The sequence below is a fragment of the Accipiter gentilis genome, chromosome 4, assembly GCF_929443795.1.
Source record: "Accipiter gentilis chromosome 4, bAccGen1.1, whole genome shotgun sequence".
Lineage (NCBI taxonomy): Eukaryota > Metazoa > Chordata > Aves > Accipitriformes > Accipitridae > Astur > Astur gentilis.
In genome coordinates, this window is record NC_064883.1 from 27,354,741 (window position 1) to 27,376,343 (window position 21,603).

The window sequence follows — 21,603 nt, forward strand, 5'->3', positions numbered from 1 at the left end:
GGCTTTTCCCTGAAGAATGTTCTTAAAATTGAGTGCACTGTTTTTTGCATTTGCTCTGAAAACAGAAGACATGGGTAATTTACAATTTTGAGTCATTAACTATTTTTAAAGCCATAGTTAACTCTTGGTTATGTGGGTTATTGGAGGTGGAGTGGGATAGGGGAAATTCAGTTATCCTAGATAATAGTGACTGTACTAACCAGGTGGTTTCTAGACAGTGCTGTGGAAACATTCTACTTAGTGTTGGAATCTCACACACATGGTTCTGCACCAGGTTGCTTCAGTGTCTGGATCTAGAAGGACTAAAGAGTTCATGTGAAGCGCCAAGTGGAAATGGCATTTTTTGATGCTCATAACCTTTTTTGGTACACTGGAGAGTACACAGATGCCTGCCTGTTCTTGGCTTGGAGATGGTGGCTGCTGTTGCTGTAATCAGAACCTGTAGCGAGCCTAAAGAGATAATTCTGTCTGAATTTAAGCAGAATACATCCTAGTCTGCTTCAGTGTCCCTCCTGTACTTTCCATTATCAGAGACCTGAACTGACCCTGAACAGAAGCAACTAAGGTCTGGTTGCATGTGTTTGTTCAGTCTCTTTGCAGTGTAAAAATGGTCATTCTGCTCCTGCACTTGCACAGATCTTGGAAACAATACAGTTGGATTTAGCAGAGTCTAGCCTGGACTAATATCCATGGTGTGGCTTATCTGCCAGTGGGTTATCTGTGCTAAGGATTATTAAGAGTTGACTGTATTTAGGTTCACATTTGATTTAATTAATTTGTTAAGAGTAGTGGGACACTGCACAGTTATGATCAGCGTGATTGGCAGAAATTTTAGGAATAAGCTTTGAAAATGCTTTAATGTTTTGGCTGCCTAATTATCTGTGACTGTCTTACAGCTATGTTTAAGTTTTGTGAACAAAAAATAGTCTTCCCTATATGCGGACTTTGTGGAATTTGTTTTTATGTAAACAGGACTTTTTCAGTGTTCAGAGACTGCAGTTGTATAAATTCTGTTAGGTTATTTACTGTTTTTTGTTTTATTTACATATTTTTTAAAATCAATACTAGAAGTAGAAAAGCAGGATTGAGTTGAAAAAGGAGCTTTTCTCTTTGAATACATTTATTGACAGAATTCCTTGCTAAGTTTGGTATTCATGTTCGTTTAGGAGCACCACTGGTTTTAAACACATGACTGAATATAAAAGGTTTTTAAAATGAGAAAAACTGATATGTATATGAGTTGCTTATTGATTTGCTGTCTTATGTGTAAGAAGGCTATTGAAAAAGAGATTAATTTTCCTTCAGCTTTGTGCTCTGTATGTGGATTAGTAATTGGACAAAATATAAACACTTGTTTTTTTTTTTTTTTTTTTTTTTTTTTTTTTAAGAAAGGCAACAAGTGAGCATTTGTTTGAAGATACTTGAGAACTGTTGGCTGTTTGACAGTTCTGGGCCTTTTCAATTCAGCAATGTTTCCTTAACTGTTGCAGTAACTTCCTTTGGGTTTTTGACACTCAGTGAGGAGGAAATAAAATCATGACCATTGGAACTGATTATAGTTTTTTGAATCCCAATTCTTTTATCTTCTCATAATACGGAGTATGCTATCTGTTTTTTAAGCAAATTGTTCAGTTGTATCTAAGATTGTGCATCTTTCGCTTAAATAGTTTTCTTACAGTAATCTTTGTCTCCAATTTTCTGTAAGCCTAAAAGGCTTGATTTTGTTGTACAAGTTGTTACTTTGAAATCTGATTCCACTGGATGACGATCAGGAATGCTGTGTAACAGCATTCTTTGTGTGACTTTTCACCAAGACTTCTTTCATGCAGCTGCTTGGGAAAAGGCCAGCTAACAATGCAGTGGTTTTATGTCATGGTCCAGGCCCTCTTCCCATCCCCTGGGTTAGCGTCGGGATCTCCCAAGTCTGTAAAAACATTATATGCTAGGTTTTCCTATTCCTGTTGTTATTATTAGAGTCAGCAGCTCTCACCATCAGGTTTATTGTTCTGATGAGTTTTCTTGGTATTAATGTTAGATGTATTATTAATACCATCCAAGAATGTGTATGGTATAATGTCATATGTACACATTCAGGTGTATGCATTTTGTAAGAATGTTCATTTGTTGTTACCTACAAATGTTCTGGTCCTTTTGTGCAGATTTGCAGGAGTTTCTATGTGTGTGGTTTTTTTTGTTTTTTTTTTTTTAAACTGGGAAAGACAGTAAAAATTGATAAATTATTAAAAATATTTTACTAATATAAATACACATTACCATATACTCTTTAGTGTATATTTGTTATTTATATTGCTAGTAATCATAATGTATAACTAGGGAAAAATTTTAGAGCTTTAGATAAATATGACATTTCTTCCTTTTGTTGTGTAAAAGGATTTCTTGAGGGAGGGAGAAGAGACTCATTAATGCCATAGCATGCCAGATAAAATTATTAAAGCTATTAGCTTATTCAGTGGACCAGTGGAATGTAATATGTAGCTGTTTCAAAACCAAACTATTTGTTGTGCTGCTGAATGATGGTCCAAAGTGAGTTTTTCTTATGTACTGATTCTTTAGTTGAGGAACAAATTTTGATAAATGGAGAGTTTGTTGTCCCTTCATTCTGTGTACCAATGATAAGGTTGACTATCAACCACAGTGGTGACAGCTGTAGTGGTTAGTGTGAGCACCTTCTTTTTATCTGCCTTTGAAAAGAGCGGATCAAACAATATAGTGAATAATACTATATTAACTATAGCAAACTAAAACTGTATTTACTGGGGTAAGGAAAAGACAGTAACTTAAGCTGACATATCTTTTCTGCAAATTTTATTCTTTACAGGAAAGGAAGATCAGGGTAAAAACAAAAGTGTATGGAATGCCTTAATGAAGAGACACTTAACTGAAGGTCTAAAATAGTACTTAATCTTATCCTCTGGCAAATAGTAAAAGTAACGGTCTTCAGTACATCTTTGCTGGATTCATCTTTCAGAGTGAGATAGAGCTGAGTCTTGGGGTCAGTCAGCAGACCTGATAGTTGTGGAAACTGAGGGTGCAATTTCATGTAATCTAGGACAGCTGTTGACCTCTGCTGAAAGGAGTGGACTGTGGTTTTCCCATGACTGGCTATTTCTGCACTGGTGGTTTTGTGTATGGTAATCATATGACCTCAGTGTGGATTGCATCAACTTACTGATCTTACTGGAAGGTAAACTTTTATTTTCTCACAAGTTTAGTAATCAGGTGAATAAAATTTTATCTGCCCTGCTACATGGCAAGCTTATATTACAGGGAGAGGGCGAGGATATACAGTTGAAAGTGAAGAGTAAGGTGAGACCTTACCTTTTAGTGGCAGTTCGCAGTTGAAATGGGTTGATGTGTATCCTTAAATTACAGCATGGAGCAACCCTAATAAGAAACTAACATTTCAAAAACAGAAAGGTTTTTCCATGCTAGAATAATACATTTACTTGGTTTAGGAGTAAGCTGTAGTTATAAATAAAATAAAATTTTATTATATTTTAAAATTAAAATTTTATTTTATTATAATGGACTCTTCAGGAACTTAACGCAGAATGCATAAACAAATTTTACTCTGGAATTGGTGCATGGTTAGAAGATTGTGATGACATCCTGGAGCTCTCTTGTGGGACCAAACTGGCACTATGGCTGGTGTGACTACATGATTCTGGCCTCTACAGTCTGTTACTGCTTTGCAGCATGCTTCAACATGGATTGTGGGATGTAGCCCAAGTGTAGTGCCTACTCTGTGTCTGTTAGTTCACAAGCTATAGGTGGGCTTCTCTTGATTTGGGTTGTAGGATGGATTATAAGTCTGTTGCTGTTACTTTATTATGAAGTAAAAGCAAGGCTTCAAAATTCGCACTGGAAGATGATTTAAAAGTACTATGAATTTATTTATGGTGAAAATGCTTGTGAATCAAGTTTTGAATACTTAAACAGTAGTTGTAAAGGCAAAAGTGTAGTTAGGTGGATAATGTACTGTGTATTATTTATCTTCCTGGGTTTTCTTTGTTAATTTTAGATTACTTTGGTAGGGTTTGCTTCTAGTTGCAGAGTTCTTTGTTGTCTACAGTCTTTTGTTTGCTGATGGTGAAATTGTTAGGACTTACCTGTTCTCTGCTGCACTGGGATAACTGTTTAATAACATCTAATTAATCTAATAAATAGATGAACTATTTATTTTCAGTTAGGGTTCTGGAGCCTGAGATTTGTTACTCTTAATATTAATGAATAATGTATATTAAAAATATACCGGGCTAAGTATGCACTACGAGGTTTTCACTGAGTTAAAAATTAGGCACCTGAAATAAAAAATCTCAGTGAAAGATTGGTAATATTTGGATAGATTCTGCACTGCTATTTAAACAATTTGTATGCCAGAATGAAATGTAGTGTGTCTTTCTGAGGGATAAATCAAAATAAAAAAAAGGACTCAGGTGAAAAGCTGGAAGTTTCAGAGTTTAAATACATCTTATGAAGGCCTTTCAGCATGAATTTTCAATTTCTGATATTGGATAAAATGGTTATCAAAGTAGATCTTGGGGTTGATTCATATGTGGTTTCGATGTTGTTTTAATGTTGGTTGAAGTTGTTTCCTAAGATCTCTTCAAAGGAAAATGTCTTATACTTCTGTGATGTTATCTTAGGAAGCACAGTGGATTTTTTTTGTTTGTTTGTTTTTTTGAAAGGTAAGCAGCATTTCCCAAAGCTACTGGACTTGAAAGCATGGTTGAAGTAAATATTTTTAATTTTAATTTGGCTGTCACCAGTAATTAGAAACAATTACTTGTTTCTAATAAGTAATAACCAAAACCTGATGACATTTTACAATTTCTAGATGGAGGCATTGATTGTTGTAGAATACTGGATCATTTAAAGCAAAAGAGACAGTGAATCTGCTAGCCTGCTGTATTTTTTTTCTGAGCAGTTTCAGAGAAAGCAGTTCTGATAAGAATGCACTGATAAGAATGGCTAATTTGAATCCTTATAATATATTTCTTAATTTCTTGTTTTTAAGCTAAAGTCTAAGTTTATTTTAAAACAAGCAAGCCAGGCATTATGGTCTAGTAAAAATATTGTTATTGAGAAAGCACATATGCCAAATGGCCACCTTCTCAACGACTTAAAAATAAGAAAAAAAAATTAAAAATTCTGAGGATAGGGAAAATTTTAAGAGCATTTTGCAAGATGCCAGTACATGCATTTGCAAAAACATATGTGGCCCACCTATCCTTCCAGTTAAAGTTGTCCTGAAAGGGAGATGAAAGCAAAAGTAAATTGAGTATAAGCAATTCGGTAGGAGTAGTAAGAGTTTGTTAGCAATTACTCTAAATTTTATAAGTAAAATGAAAAGAAGTAGTAATAAATCTGTGGCCAGTTGTTCAGATGCAAACCATGCACAACCGAAGTGAATAGAAGCTTATCATTGATTTAAATAGTAAAGGATATGGTCTATACAGATGGTTTTAATAAACTCATTTGAAACAAAAGTGATCTGAAAAATGGCATGAGTTCTTGGCTAAGTTTGGAGAACAACTAAGAAAAGTCAGAGTATCCTGTTGTTATTTCTGAGTGGTGTTTTGGGTGAAGAGAGATGGTGATAAAATAATTTCAGTTCCAACAGAAACTAGTGAGAATTTTTAAAATGTTATTGAATGTGTAGAACAGTGCTACTGGAGGTTTTTTTTTAAACTCTAAAGCATGGTTATACAACAGTATTTTTCACACATAAACATTGGGAAAACTCAAAGGGACTGGATTTAATGATTATTTTTTTTTTGGGGGGGGGAGGGAAAGTACAGTTGTCGATGAAGTTGATAGTTGTGCAAGAATAATGTAGCAAGTGATTTGCATAGGAAGTCTACAGTGCAATCTTTATGGCTTAGATATACTTAATTGAAAAATATGTATTTTAATGTAGTCCTAAATATCATAAAACTTTATAAATGCTTGCTTCTTTTTATTGGCTGTATCTACAGTTTGGATGGCTGTCTCTTGGATGTTTCATTATCTCTGCAGACAAAGTAGGCAATTGTCATCCAGTAAGAAACAGTAGACAAAAGCACTCCACTCTGAACATGGCAATAGGTACTTTATTCTGTTGGGATTCTGAGCTCTGTGCTCTGCCTGAGAGTAGTTGTCTAAAGGAGAAGGAAGTAGCAGTGGAGGATGGGGGAGGCATTTTCTGGCTGTGTTATATAGACAAGAGCCCTCTCAGTTGCAGAAAACATAAAAAATAAAGTCTGCTTGTATGCTAGTAGTTCGTTCTTCCATCAGTGAGACAGAAGAGAGCTATCACACTTAACTTTGGCTGTAGGCATCCTTACTTCCATGCTTACTCTTTGTAGCGACAGTAACTAGTATTTTTTTGCTTAGGAAAAAGATGTTGTTGGTTGCTTCCTTTTCTGTTTTCCTCTGCTACTCTCTGGTCCTTATATGGCAAAACGGAATCTTCTTGACGTCCCTTAAGTTGAAAAGTTTTGTGGAGGAGTCTACAGACCTTCTTGAGTTCTCCAAAGATGGAGATTCCACAGCCCCTTTAGGCAACCAGTCCTTAACCACACTTGTTATGGAGAAATGTCTTTTTTATTCTTTCTTCAGGGAGAGCTGGTGAACCTCTGCCTCTTTTGGTTCTTCCAGGTGAGCTGGGTGTTGCTCTCTGACAATTTGTATTTCTTCACTGGTGAAACTTTGGACAAAAGAACATTTAAGCAATTGTGTATGGGGCCTCTGAGTCCTAGTGGGAGCTGGTGCTGGAGTTTGGCTTCTCTTGTGATGTAGGCTTTTGAGGCTAGTAACATAAGGGTGCTGCAAACTCCTCTGTGGTTAAATTTTTATTGGACAGGTTGTGATTTTTCAGCAGGGTCAGATTATCTGGGATCTAAAGATGCCAGATGGAAACCAATGGAAAAGGTTCCTTGTCCTCAATTCCCTGGGCTCTTATTGACCCCTTGTTCAAAAAGTGTATTAGTGCTGTGGTACTTCATTTATTTCATTATATAGATACTGGTTTTGTTTTCATGAAAGATGAAAGTGTGCTATTGCCTACAGCTATTCTGGATGTGCGCTCTATATTTTGGAAATCAGAATATATTAAGCTTGTAGGTTTCTGGCTATATTGTTTAATTTTTTTTTTGATAGCGATGGAGTAGTATTCAGTTAAAGTTACTTCTGAAACTGGTTTCTTGTAGTGAAAATACTTACCTAAATTTCAGTTGGCTTAGAGATTTTTTTTTAATGTCTCTAGTATATTTTATATATTTACATAATAACTTTTCATTATAAGTAAGTGTAACTGGAGTACAGGCTTAATTACATCTGAAGTAAAAGCTTTTGCCATCTGTTTATGTGTAACACTGTAGAAGGGTTTTTTCAAAATTTCAGTGTCACTTCTACTGGTTTAATGGCATTAATAGATGAATGGTGTTTCTATTTGAGTTAATTTTTCAAGAGGGGATTTGAAAATAAATATTCACCGTTAACCCCATGTTAACATTTACTTATCTGTCTTAGTAAGATGACTCTGGCTTAGGGCAGTTAGCAAGTCTTAGAGAAGTCCTTATGAACACTTACTCCCTGAAGATATTTCAAGTAGAGGAGAAAACAAAAGACGACTGTGATTTTTATAGCTTTTTTTCAGTCTGTCTGTTAATGATAATTTTAAAATGGTCTGTTGGAACAGTTTTTATAAGCAGCTCAAGTTGGCAGTGTATACTTTCTTTTCCCTATTCTTTTATTGGTCTCATGCTTTTTCTGTGTGGAATAACTCTACAAACTATTTCTGAATAAAATGATGAAGCAGCACAGACACTGTATTTAGTTGCAGATGAAATAGTAGAATGATATACGTTATGTTGACTGTGAATGTTGACTGTAAGAGTTGTGTGTGTGCTTTTCATTTTCTATACAAATTATAACTACCAATTTAGTAAATGGGGAGGGCAGACACCAATTGGTTGGATGCAACTAGAAAAGATCTGTGCTTTAAGAGAAGAATAAAAAGCATGTGTGCAATTCCAGATACTAAATACCATTCCAGAGTCTCAACAATACTACTGTAAGTAAGTACAACTTTATGTTTAGCTCAGTTTAAGAGTCAAAGTACAGTTGGGTGAAGAAATTAAAAACCTTTAGATTCAGTAGGGTAATGAAAAAGAGAAAATCCAAGATGGAGACAAAACTCAAAAAGGTCTGCAGTGAGACAGTATGGTGGGATTATCTAATTATCTAAGTCTATCATTTTATGTCCTTAGTAGAAGTAAGCCTGGGTAGGAGGAAAGCACAATCATTTTTAAGGCGCATTGAAGGTCTTGTGACAAAAGATGGTAGTTTTCCTCTTGGGGAGGAACAGAATTCACTCTAAATGATTAGTGACACCAAGTTCATTTTCAGATGACGTAGCTCTGTACTATGCGATATTACTCTTGTCATCCATTGTAATCTAAAATCCATTTAATGTTATTAGTGGTAGTATATTAATATGTTGGGTTAGCTATGTAGCAGCTTCTGCTAAATATGCAGTTACGGCACACTGTCCTCCACTGAAACAAAATGACAACTCTCAGGATCTTAGTATTGAAAAAAAAGGCCTCAAATTAGTAGGTTTCTTTCTGAATTGGTGTTTCCCCCTGTCTTCATCCAACCAAATGTCAGACAATTAGGAATATTTACTTCTTGAAAGGTGTTAAAGCACAATATGGTAAGTAACTAAACATTTATCGATAACCCCAAGTTAATGAGTTAGAACAGGACTGGATATAGGAGTTGATATTCCTATGAAAAATGACTTGGCCACACCTTTAAAGAAGGAAAAGAAATAGAGGGGATGTGGGGTCTGTGTGTTGGGATTTCCTCCTACAGAAAGAAAACAGCAGTCAAATTAGAATGACTTTGTTTAAATAAAAAGTATACACAGAACTCTTCTATGATAAAAAAGCTTGCATGAATACTGATTCGTTCAGATGGTATTTCCCTTTTGCAGAAATTTGCATAGCTTTTATGCGATGACTATGTTAATCCAAGAAATTCAAAGAAATAACCTGCTTTTCCGTTTGTGTGTCACTGTTTGTGTAAATCATTAGTATTTGGATATCATGGGAGTATTACTTGTATAAATTCTTCACTGAATAAACTTAAAAATGTATTACAGTTCATCTAAACTTTGGAGAATATAAAATGAAATGTAAACATGACTTAAGTAACTTATGTCTGTTATATTCTAAACAGTTAAAATAGTCTATGGAAAAAAGTGTTGTAAAAGATTCTTTGTACTATAATTGAAATGTCCTTTGAGCTTCTAGAAAACATTAAAATTAAATACAATTATAACTTTTTGTAGGTTGGGCTCATGTGGTTTGTGCTCTGTACATTCCCGAGGTGCAGTTTGCAAATGTTTCTACAATGGAACCTATCGTGTTGCAGTCTGTTCCTCATGATCGTTATAATAAGGTATAATTATTTGTCTTTTTATCTATATCGAATGTATTTATTTTAAAACTTGTGAGCTTTAATAATGTAGAACTATACTTCTTGGAATGCACTTTATATAAAATTGATAAATGTATGCAGTAATGCTGTATGTTTTCTGCTATGACTTTATGATAAATTCAAGAATTATGAAAGCTACATTATTAAATTAAGCTGTAAGGTTATCTGCCATGTCTCATTATTCTTTTACAGATTAGGGACTGTTTTGTTAATTAAAAATATCGTGGTCTTTGAACAACAGTTTATTTTGAAATGAATGTGAAATACTTCCCATAGGTTAAAATATTATTACAGCTTATTTGCAATGTTATTATTGATTACCACTGGGTCCTATTGGTTTAAGTATCCATATGAACATAAACATGTTCATAAACTTTTCTTTTAGGAAGAAAAGCTATTCTAATATATTAAGGCAAAAGCTTGCAGACTTTTGCCTTTGTAAACAGTATTCACTTTATGGGGATTATTTGCTTATAGAAGAACTGCTCCTAAATAAATGTGGTGAGACTTTCATTAGGAAAGTAAAAAAAAGAGCGCAAACCAATGTAATAGTAACTTACTAATATTCTATACGGATAGTTACATTTTTCTACTTGTTTCACTTGTGCTACCTCTTCCTTACTAGACTTAACTACATCCTCCTTTGTATTTTCCCTTCTGTAGGCAGCAAACTGTCTGAATTTCTGATTAGTTTTATTACGTATTTTTCTTGTGTTGTTCTTTTTACATCTAGTTTCTTTCTTTTACTTTATGGTGGTTCGTGGACACTGCAGTAAAACAGGAATAGACTGTGTTATAAAAGAAATTTTAAAAAGACATGCGTCACCTCTTGTGTTCTTCCTACAGGGAAACCAGTCCTGTTCATGTTGGCTCTGTGACCTATCTTCCCTGGCTGCCGCCGCGCCCCCCCCCCCCCCCCCCCCCCCCCCCTTACATCTCCAATATATTTGCATCCCGCCCCCCTTACCTATCTTTTTTTCTTTTTTTTTTTTTTTTTTTTCCCCTCCATACTTTGGTCTTCCTTGTCTATTTCAGATTCTCACAATTGCTGTCAGTATGTTTTGCCCATTACATTTACCAGTGTATCTGAAAAGCCAGGAGTCAAACTCTAGGTTCTTCTCATGCTTTTTCATTATGTACTACCTGAGCGTCTGTATTGGTTCCTCACTATTGGCTTCCTTCTGCATTGGCAAGAACATGCAACAGTGAGATTAAGTGCAGAACTAATAAAATTTTTGTGCTTGGACACAAAGCAGTACAGATTTGCTGTAGCAGATGAGTTGATTTTCTCTCTCTCCTCAACTCTGGGCCAAGAACACATCTGTTTTCTCATTTTTTCCTTGAGCAGTAGTCGTAATATTTTTTTTTTATTGATAGTGGTTCTTCCCTAATGTACTTCAAAAATTTCTTGTAACGCTTTGAATTTTGTTTTATCTTGCACCATGTCCATTGATGGTAATTGATACTGGATGTGTAAATCCTTGTAATGTCAAAAAATGTACCCTGTGTCTTAATATTACTTGTTCACAAAGTCCATTGTTGTTGGGCCCTCTCTTTAGTCTTTAATTCCTTTTTGTTACAGCTAAAGTTGCTTCTTACTTGAACTGTTTTAGTTCCAATTATACGACGTATAGTTGGTTTTTACTGCTAAAATTCCAATTTGCATTTTGTTGGTCTGTAGTTATCATGATTTTTTTTGCTTGTTAGAGAATTACTAGTGCCATACAGGTCATGTAGATAGTTTCTGATGTTGTCTAGCTCTTCATTTTCTGAGTTTTTGTGGGTGTTCCAATTCAGGCCTATTTTCCATGTCAAGTCAGCCTAAAAGTACTTTCATACAGGCCACTATAGTATATTATAAAATATGAGACATATCAGGAATTTCAAGGTTTGGGGTCACACCCCTAGCTTGCAAATTATTTTTTGTTCTCTCTTTTTACAGAACTCTGCTTTTGCTGTCTTTATTTGGTCTATTTGATTCAGGGAGATAGAGGTTGTGGATTTCAGGGGAATCAAAGAAATGCCTATAGTGCAGTTGCTGCAGCAAACCTCCTAAAACCAATCTAACTTCACTGCCAACAGCAGTCTAGTTGTAACAGCACAGAATTTAAGAGGCAATCACTGACAGGGGACTCGCCTGACTTTTTTGATAAATCTATAGCCAGTGCTGAGTTTGGTACTGCTGAGGCTAAACTGCCACCAGTTCCTGAGGAGGCTAGTTTTGAGCAATACCCCCAAAACCAGTACAACTACTAATTCCCTTTTCAGGTAGCCTGCAATAATTGCACCGCCCACCCTCCTTTCTATTTAGTATAAATTGCATTTATTTAAATGATACTTTTTTTTTTAGATCAGAAACTTTGTAAAGTATGTAACTCTGACTTTATCAATTTGGGAGGAAATGGGAAAGAAAAGCTGTTGTGTGTTTTTTGTGTTTTTTTTTTTTTTTTCTTTTTGAGAAGGAAATGTGGCAAACAGTTCTTAAAACATTTGTTTCACATTGTGAACAAATGTAAACATGTAATTAGGAAAAAATGACTATAGTTGTTTCTCTTTTTAGAGAGGCTTAGTGCTAATTTCATTGTGTCAACTCAGGTTGGAATAGGATGATTTTAAGCAAGATTTTATTTCCTGTGAAGTCCTACATAATTCTCTGTGTGTGGCTGGATACATATAGAATGCTAGCATATGGAATTGGGGGAAAACATAGGCCAATGAAAATTACCATAGGGGAGGATTTATACTGTAGTCTTTATTTTAAAGACAAACATCATTAGAGTTTTGCCAGGTGTGGTGGGTTAACCCTGGCTGGATGCCAGGTGCCCACTAAAACCGCTCTATCACTCCCCCTTTTCAGCTAGACAGGGGGGAGAAAATATAACAAAAGGCTCGTGGGTCAAGATAAGGACAGTTTAATAAAGTGAAAGCAAAGAAAAACAAATGATGTTATTCTCTACATGCCATCAGCAGGCGATGTCTAGCCACTTCCTGGGAATCGGGGCTTAAGTAAGCGTAGTGGTTGCTCCAGAAGACAAAAATGCCCCCCCTTCTGTCTCCCTTTACTTAGCTTTTATATCTGAGCTGACGTCATATGGTATGGAATATCTGTTTGGTCAGTTTGGGTCAGCTGTCCTGGTTACATCCCCTCCCAAAATCTTGCCCTGCCCCTGCCTGGGCAAAAATGTTGGAGAGACAGCCTTGATGCTGTGCCAGCACTGCTCAGCAGTAGCCAAAACACTGGTGTGTTATCAACACCTTTCTAGCTATTGTTGCGGAGTGTAGTGCTATGAGGGCTGCTATGGGGAGTATTAACTCCATCTCAGCCAGACCCAATACACCAGGAGATAGAAAAAAGTGTGTAAGTTAATTACTATGCACTTGTTTGTTTATTGAACGCTGCAAAATATGCAATATTACAAAGTACAGTAATCTTAAATGGAAGAAGAAACACAGCAGACACCAAAGCATGAGGCTTGTCACGTAAAGACATTTGGCTGCTATTTCCCTGAAGTTTACCTGCTTCTGGGATAGAAGCCATCACATTACAGAATGAGTCCACTAAATGACTTGATTAGTGGGTTGACTAACAGGAAAGCTCTTCTTACACAGTTGCTTCCAAAAAGAAATGGACTAGTAGTTCCTCTCCTATTTAGTAGATGTTTGTTATTCCTTGGATGGTTATGCATGGATAATATCTATTTATTTTATGTGGGCTTTATTTGTCTCTTTCAGGTTTATTTGAAAGTATGCGCTAATTGAATAGAATTACTGCTTTCGGAAATCTCTTTTAAGAACTGATTAAAAAATCAGTGCATTTGGAGTTTCTTGATCTGCCTAGTAGTAAAGGCAGCTGTTAGACTTTTATTTCAGTACTTGCTGCAACAACGAGAAGTTTCTGTACAACTCCTGAGTTTGATTCTGTAAGCAGGGAATGCTTTTGGGTAGCTGTTATGAGTAAACTATTTCTCAGATTATTATTTTTTTTAAGTTTTTTTTCTTGCCTCATCTTGCCTTCTGTCATTGCTTTTGCAAAGAAGGTTTTTGTTTTGAACCTTTGAAGGAAAAATATTGACAGAAACATAAAGGCAGCTTTGCAAAATATATATTTTGCCATTAAAGAAACTAAGGTACTTGTTGCATTTTTTGAGTAAAATTTCCTTGCTGAGTCAAAAGCTTTGTGTAATGTTTTGCTTATTTTCCAATGAGTTTGGGAGAAGTCTAAGTATTCTCTTCCCTTAAGAGCTCTAAAGAGCAGTGCTGTTGTAGGTGGTGGGAAACAGTGTTTTACACTTCCACATTCCAAAGGTTTCAGAGGAGGTGTAGCAATTGCATGGATTTGCAAATGCATGAAAGTCTTCGTTCTGCTTTGTGAAGGAAAGATAAAGGTTCTCGGGCTTCTGGAATTGTTTGTGTGTCTGGGAGAAGGTGAGAAACTAGGCTTTAGAGAGAATTTACTGTCCATGTTGGAATGGGAAGATGAACCTTCTTTCGCCTCGTTTCATACGGAAGATTAGGAAACAGTTTTTATACTTCTCATGACTATTGTAGGAAGGATAGAAGTTCATTGAGCTTGTTAAAATGGGTAGGCAGTCCACCATGTTGTGTTTAAACTTGTTTGTAAATTGCTTTAAGGGGTCCTGAAACAGAGACCCGAAATGTAGTATGTATGTTGAAAAACAGGACCTACATCCTTACTAAATAGAATGCTTCTATCACTTTTCTTTCTGAGCTTCAGTGAGGAAAAAAATTGCAGATCTTAAGGCAAAACTCTGAAAAACATGAACAGTAACTGGAGCTTGAGTTTTATGGGGTCTGTTGAACTCTCTGTTTATAGAGGTATCTTACTTTTGAAGTTACTTACACTTAATATAGTTACTAAGATGAGGTTGATAGATCATGACCTTGTTTATTCCTAAATCAAAATGTGTCAGGTCATGGTATGGAAAGCTAAAAAGCAGCTAGTCTCAGACCCTGTCAAACAACTGAATTATCTGTATGCACTACCTTGATGTACAAAGGGAGCAAGGCAAAGAATTAAATAGGATTATCCCCTTTCTGAGCCTTCAAATGTTAGGATATAGGTATGATTTTAGGATATATTAGCTATTTGGTTTAATGCTTTTTAAAAGTCTTGTGGAAACAGTACAAGAATGACTCACCTACCCAAGATTCTTGCATGTTAACAAAAATGCTTTAGTTAGCTGATGTCTCATGTTAAATGTTGTTCTAAATACCTCTGTAAAAAAGGCTGTTCTGACCTCAGAATTTCACTCATTTTCATGTCTTTATAAATAACACTGGTTTTGCATTATATTCTTTTTATTTCAGTGGTATCTTGGTCCATTTTTCTTATACTGTTATTTTCTACTACCCATGGTTGATGATCTTTTTATTTATTCTACTCATTCTCTGCCTCGCTGAAGGAAGGTTGTGATACAACTGCAATAAGTCAGTTACAGTTTAAATGTAGACAGTTCTTTCTGGGGGTGGGGGGAAAGCTTATCTTTTCTCATCTAAGATCTTGTAATGGGATTTCTACAGAGGTAGCAGTGTGTTGTTGATGTTTGTTACCTCAGTAAGGTTCTCTCTCATCTAAAAACAAACACTTGACTGCCCCAATGCTGGATGATACTTTCATTAAGAATTGATTCTTAAATTGTTAAATTTTGCACATAAATATGATATGATAGAATCTTTCTAAATGGCATTTCAGTAATTAGGACAGTAAAACAAACGTAAAGAGATTTAGTTTTGCCTGATATTTCTCCCTGAAATGCTGGTGAGAGATTGTAGTGATGTCTAGTATAATAGTGAGCTTCCATACGGCATGTATCCATGTTTATTTGACACATGTTTAAAAAAACCAAAAGTATTTAATAATGAGAAAGATTTTTGGATTCTTTTTGTCTTAATTTTTTTCTTCCATTTTACTGAGAATGTTTTTGAAAATACTACAAATTGCCATAGTATCCCAGTAAAACAAAAAAATTGACAGAAATGCTGTGAAAACATTTTCAGGTATTAGGTTGTTTTAATTTTAGCTAGTTTTTTAGGCTGAAATGGGTTTGGTATACTAATTTAAGCTTTGTTTACAGAAAGTTCTTGCTTGATTAGTTTCTAAGATGTTTATGGGGCTGTCCGAGTCATGCTGAAATTAAAGCAGAGTTCTGTTAAGCACCATATTTAATTAAAGGTAACTGAGCATCATATGAATATTGAAGCATGCTATGAGACTCCTGCAAACTCTTTACACCAAATGTACAAATACAATTTTAAGTTTGCAGTTTTTCTGTATGTAATTTTGTAGATCTATGCATGTATACCATATGGTATCTTGTACCATTAGGCACTTTGTCTAATTTGATGTTTCTGAATGCCACCAATACAGGCCATGTTAAATGAATGTGAAAATGATTGTGACCTAAAAGGACATAAACACAAAGTTGAAAGCAAGGAAAACCTTGAAGCCTAATACTATTAACTTTCGGCTGTTTAACTGTTTGGCTAGTTGAATAGTGGTATAGAATTTAAGTAAATTAGTATTTGTACTGCTTTAGCATTGGTGAAGTGTTACACAGCTCCGAAGTGTCTACCAGGTGATCTCTGCAAATAAACATAGTTAGACTTTTATAAAGAAGTTCTTGTATAAGCTTAGCTGCAAAATCCAGTATTCTTACCCTAGAATCTCCTGTGAGTAACACAGAATTTATTTGTATGCTTCTTATCATGTTAAGTATTTTCTCTTTGATAGACATGCTATATTTGTGATGAACAAGGCAGAGAAAGTAAAGCAGCCACTGGTGCTTGTATGACATGTAATAAACATGGATGTCGACAAGCTTTTCACGTAACGTGGTAAGTATATTTTTATTGTTTAACATCTCTGATGTTCCAGAAAGAATCGATGCACACGATGTAATGCATAAACTCTTTATTAACTGTATTTCTGAGTAAAGAAATATAGTAGTTTGTGTAGAAATATCTGACTTTATTGTAGTAGAGTTTTTACTAACAATATGGCAGTGGCAGCAGACACATTTCTGTGAGCTGCAAAAGCTGTCTGATAACACTTCCTTGAGTTGTATTAAATGCTGTGTGGTCCTGTGAATAAAGTTTAGTGCTTTTTTTGTTTGTTTGTTTTGTTTTTGTCTTACGTTATTTTTCTTAAATGATATTTTATAGGATATGTGAATGTGAAGACATGGTTTGTTCACCTGCTAACTGATTTGATGTTTACTTTTGGTAAATCAGTGGGAAAAACTATTGAGCTACACATAAAAATGCACTAGACTCACTCCTTCCGGTAAATTTCCAAATGTTTGGGTGTGATTCACCTCACTAGTTTTATCTAAATGGTACACAACTATCCTGAACTATTAATTTAGGTTTCATGTATGCCTGTTGGAGAAAAACAGCTGTGTCCACCGTCTGATTAATTCCACTTTCAGATATTTAGGTTTGCTTGCGTTCAGGAGATGCTCGTCTGAATTTATGGACTTCTAAAAAGGCTGGCAAACCCCATGTCAACTGGTAAAAGGAGGCAAAAGGAGTTCCACCCCAAAATTTACAGGCTTTTTTTTTTTTTTTTTTCAAATTCAGCTGAACCTTTTTTGCCATAGATAGATAGCAGATTTACACAGACTGTCTAGCTACATAATCTGTGGATTTAGCCATCTATTTTATGGGTGTGCCAGTATGCTGCTTCGTGACCAGCTCAGTCAGGGAAGTGGTATTTGCACATCTACTTAAAATACTTAAGTGTATTTTCTTCAGTGTAGTCAAGTGATACTTCGAGTATCTTGTGCAGATCTTAAAGGATATAATTCTGTAGTTTAGATGCTGATATCTTGGTGACCTTTTTTCTTTTAATTACTTGACTATCTGGCAGGTTTTAACTCTTTCATAAGCATCTAATTTTTCATTGGATGTGATCTATGTCAAGTTTCTTTTTATGGTGAAAATGGATGGTGTTCCTCAAAGCGTGTATACCATGTAAAGAGGTTACTTACAGATATGAAAAAATGTGTACATCCAAGTGTTTGGATGAAAAGGTCTCTTTTCTTTCAACACTTGGATGCATACAAGAGTCCGTTTCATCTTCTTTCTTTCTTCCAAAATCCTGTTTCCAGTGAATGCCATAAAGAACATGAGAAGTAGCTTCAAAAATAAAATATTTATCTTGCCAATTTTTAGAATATTTTGATTCTCAAAAAAACAGGAATGTACTATAAAATGATATCTAGCAAGAGAGTACTATGACTGAGGATATTGAGGGACTTCTGTAATATTAGAAAAATGGAAGAAAAATGTGAAAACTACAGAAGGCAGAGATCCAGGGCAAGGTGTATCAATTTTGGGGTAACAAAACTAATGTCTAAGGAAGAATGAGCTTGAGTCCATCTGTTTTCGTATGGCAAGCTTAGAACGATAAATCTTCACTTAAAGAGATCCTCTTAAATGTTTTCTGTAGTTGGCATCTGGTATAGGTGTGCATGTATTTAGAAAGCAGTATTTCTGGATTGCCCAAGAACATCAGGTATAAGTGAGTGGAAAGTAATTTTAAAAAGCAGTGAAAATAAGCTGCTTTATATATATTGTTCCTTCTTTTAAATACTCCCGTGCATCATTTTGACTGTAGCATTGCATTATTATGCTAATGAACATGATATGGAAAATGAATATTTAGTTTTTCAATATCTAAGTTGGTTTTGATAAAGAAAATAAATCAACATTACAAATGGTGAAAGCAAATTTGATTTGAAAAAATGTAGTAGAATAAGGTAATAATCAGCACAGGCAAGGAAACTTGTAAGTCTTGTTCTTTTTAAAAGAAATTAACCTGCCACAGTCTTTTAAACCAGTAAATATGGTTTGATTTATTATGTCATTGAAGCTCTATTTAAAAAAAAAAAAAAGAAAGGAAAAAAAAAAAAAAAAAGGTGCTTTTCCTGGCAAAGCAGAGAAGGATGTATGCAACTTCAGAAGATTTCTTCTTTGGATCTACAGTATGGTTTTGTTAAAAACGTTCTTTTGGCGTTAATTTGAGCTAAGAACCATTGTAAATTGCTTGGTTTGTTTATTTGTGGGAGTAGCTGCATAATAAACATGGATTTTCAGGCTATAAGCTTGTGTGAGTGGCTTAAAGACTATGAAAAAGACATCAGGCCAAAGTGTAAACCATACATGTTTTTCACTGGGCTGCAAAGGTCAGTTATGTGCTCACATGCCATTAGAAGTCACTTGTGTGGAAATCTTTTCTATTAAATGCAGATATAAGTATCCGTACATTATCAGCTGTGATGCTGTAGTACAAGCTGATGTAAAATTGTTTTCCTTGAATGTTGTTTGGTTTATTTTTAGTGCACAGTTTGCAGGACTTCTTTGTGAAGAAGAAGGCAATGGTGCAGATAACGTCCAATACTGTGGCTACTGTAAATACCATTTTAGTAAACTGGTATGTATTTATGAAATTCTATAAATAAATGTCACTGACTTATTTTTTTACTCTAAATTGCTATTAACACTAGAAATAATATTTTCATGTAGCTCAAAGTAGATTATACTTCATTAAAACAATGTTTAATCACAGTTACAGAAGTACTACCTGAAAAAGTTTTTATAAGTGGTTACTTTCTAGATGTGTGGGTTTTTCCCCTCTGCCAGAAATAGCACGCACAGTTAGTGGTGGGGTTTTTTTCCATGGAAGTGTCTGTAGTGTTTTCTTTTGCTATTTGATTAGGTGGCTTCTAGGAATTTAGTCCATTTTGGAATAACTTAAAAAGTATTATTCGTTATCCTGTATATTAGAGAATAAAGAAGCTGTCAATTTCTTTCTGCTTCTGTTACTTTTGTTTTTTTACTTTTTTTTTCCCTCTCCTCTTGTTCTCTCACTGTCTAGCCAGTGGCTTTTCCCTGCCTATAAGTTCTCTGAAACACAACCTCAAGGAAGTGACTTGATGTTTGATTTTCAAAAAACAAACAAGCAAACAAAAAACTTTGAAATTTCTCAGTTATTTCAGTAGGTTTTGGATCAGACCTCTGGAGTCTTTCCTATCACTTCTTATCAGTTTGACAGGTCCAGATCCCTCTTTGTGTGTACGTGTGTGTATGTGGACTTGAAGGACATAGTGATGTTTAAAAAATGTTATTTATGAATATTGATTTATGAAAATTAAAATATATAGACTTAAGTTCAGATACTGCTGTAAGTCTAGTTAAATGTGCTGATTACTTGTTTTCACTGCTAAAAAAGGTTGAATACTTAGGTGACTTTCAAATAGGTTGCAATGAGGTAAAAACACAGGCCAATGAACCATTTCGGCTTTCTAGATTAGCTTGGTGAGGTTAGCTCTGTGCTCTTGTGAGTATTGATAAGCTTGCTTCATAATGAAGATAAGTCAGGGCTTTCTAGGCCCTTACTAAGCTAAGTTTTTTTTTATTATTATTATCTTGAGCTAAGTATACAAAAAGAACACATATGGTCTATTACCTAGCAGTGAAGGCAAGCTCTTACACTATTATGCATCGGATTTGAATGTTTAGTGCTGCTATGATTGAGAACATGTATGTTTATTTAAAAAGCAAGTTTAATGATAAAGACATAACTCTATGTTTGACATGTAATTAGTTAGCTTTCCATTACAAAACTACAGTGGTAAGAACAGTAAAGACTGGCGTTTTTCAGTATTTCTTTAGGATTATTGTGTCTGTTGATGCCTGGTAAATACCGGTGTTTAGTATTTACTACTGAAGATGGTGGGTGGTGTATATCTACTATACCACTGAAAACTTTGGTGGGCAAAGCACTGACCTGAAGTATCTTTATACTGCTACCTCAGTTATGATAAAATAACAAACATTTTGAACACTGGCCTAGCATTAAGTATTTTCTGCCTGGACTAGGCACTCAAACATTACATAAATACAGGCAATTTTATCAGCTGCTTGTAAATGCATACATGACCACAGCATTCTGTATCCTTTTTTTTTTTTAAACCCATTTTAATGAAAATATTGCAGGCAGGTCACTTGTATAATAAATCATGAAGCCATAAAACAGCCACCTCGCAATGCATTTCAAGCATGTGGCAGTGCTAGCACTGTGGCTTCATGTGCTACTCATTTGAGCAGCATCTTTTCTGGTTTATGTTATGAAAACTTGAAAATGTGTCCAGCATCTTTTAACCTTTAAAAAGTGCATCACATTTCTTTGTGGAAAGCATATCTTGCAAATTCATGGAAGTTGTAAAAGTTGATACAAGGATAGGCTTTTTTCCTGGTATACATTGGGTAGTCTTGTTAATTTTATTAGTGTTAGTAATTTGTCGGTTTTTCAGTAACTGAAGTTTTTTTCTCTTCAAGCAGTAAGGCATCTTATCAGTTGAAATGCTTTATATTTTTTATTTATTCAAATGGTTCCTTTTCTCTATCCATAAATATATTTTCTCTTTTTAGAAAAAGAGCAAACGGGGATCTAATAGGTCATATGATCAAAGTTTAAGTGATTCTTCCTCTCACTCTCAAGATAAACATCATGAGAAGGAGAAAAAAGTAAGTGGATTTGTCGTTGCTAATTATGTGGCACATCTGCTTAATAGTAGCACTTTCTGATAAATTTAATTTTTGCTGGAAAGCGTGGAGGAAATCTTGTTCCTGAAGCACTGAATAATAGATAACACAGGTGATAAACTAGAGGTACTAGGGTCCAATAAGGAAATATCTTCAGGTGCATTTGTACATGCACCTTTGTATTCCTGTTTATCATAGGTTTTGGGATACACACTGAAACATGTCCATTGGGAAGGCTGTGTCCATGCAGCTTCCTTTGCTTTAGTTTTCTGAGATTTCTTTGTGTAGCCTTTTTGACTAGGTGGGATAGAAAAACAGGGGTAGACGTTATAGCAAGTGTGCTGATAAACAGGTGCATCTAATTTTTTATGTTTCAACCTTTTATATCTTTTTCACCTCATCAAAGAACTGACATCTTGTGTTGACACATTTCACCGGTACTGGTGGTCATTGTGATGGCAAAATAGCTTGTCATTCACCTGGGAATCTTCCTGTGAGGGTACAAAGAACATAACTGGCTGTTAATCT

At 35.0% G+C, this 21,603-nt stretch overlaps 1 protein-coding gene across 5 annotated transcripts in view; it reads left to right on the forward strand.

Annotated features, from left to right (window-relative positions):
- Positions 1-21,603, forward strand: part of MLLT10 (MLLT10 histone lysine methyltransferase DOT1L cofactor) — a 133,196-nt gene that overhangs the window by 24,746 nt on the left and 86,847 nt on the right. For 3 of the 5 annotated variants that reach the window (XM_049798200.1, XM_049798198.1, XM_049798199.1), the window contains exons 4-7: positions 9,359-9,468; positions 16,259-16,362; positions 18,868-18,961; positions 20,962-21,057. In XM_049798200.1, the coding sequence (XP_049654157.1) occupies positions 9,359-9,468; positions 16,259-16,362; positions 18,868-18,961; positions 20,962-21,057 (404 nt within the window). Of the gene's footprint in view, positions 1-3,185; positions 3,206-9,358; positions 9,469-16,258; positions 16,363-18,867; positions 18,962-20,961; positions 21,058-21,603 lie in introns of those variants that run through there. The other 2 variants (XM_049798203.1, XM_049798202.1) reach the window with 2 other exon arrangements.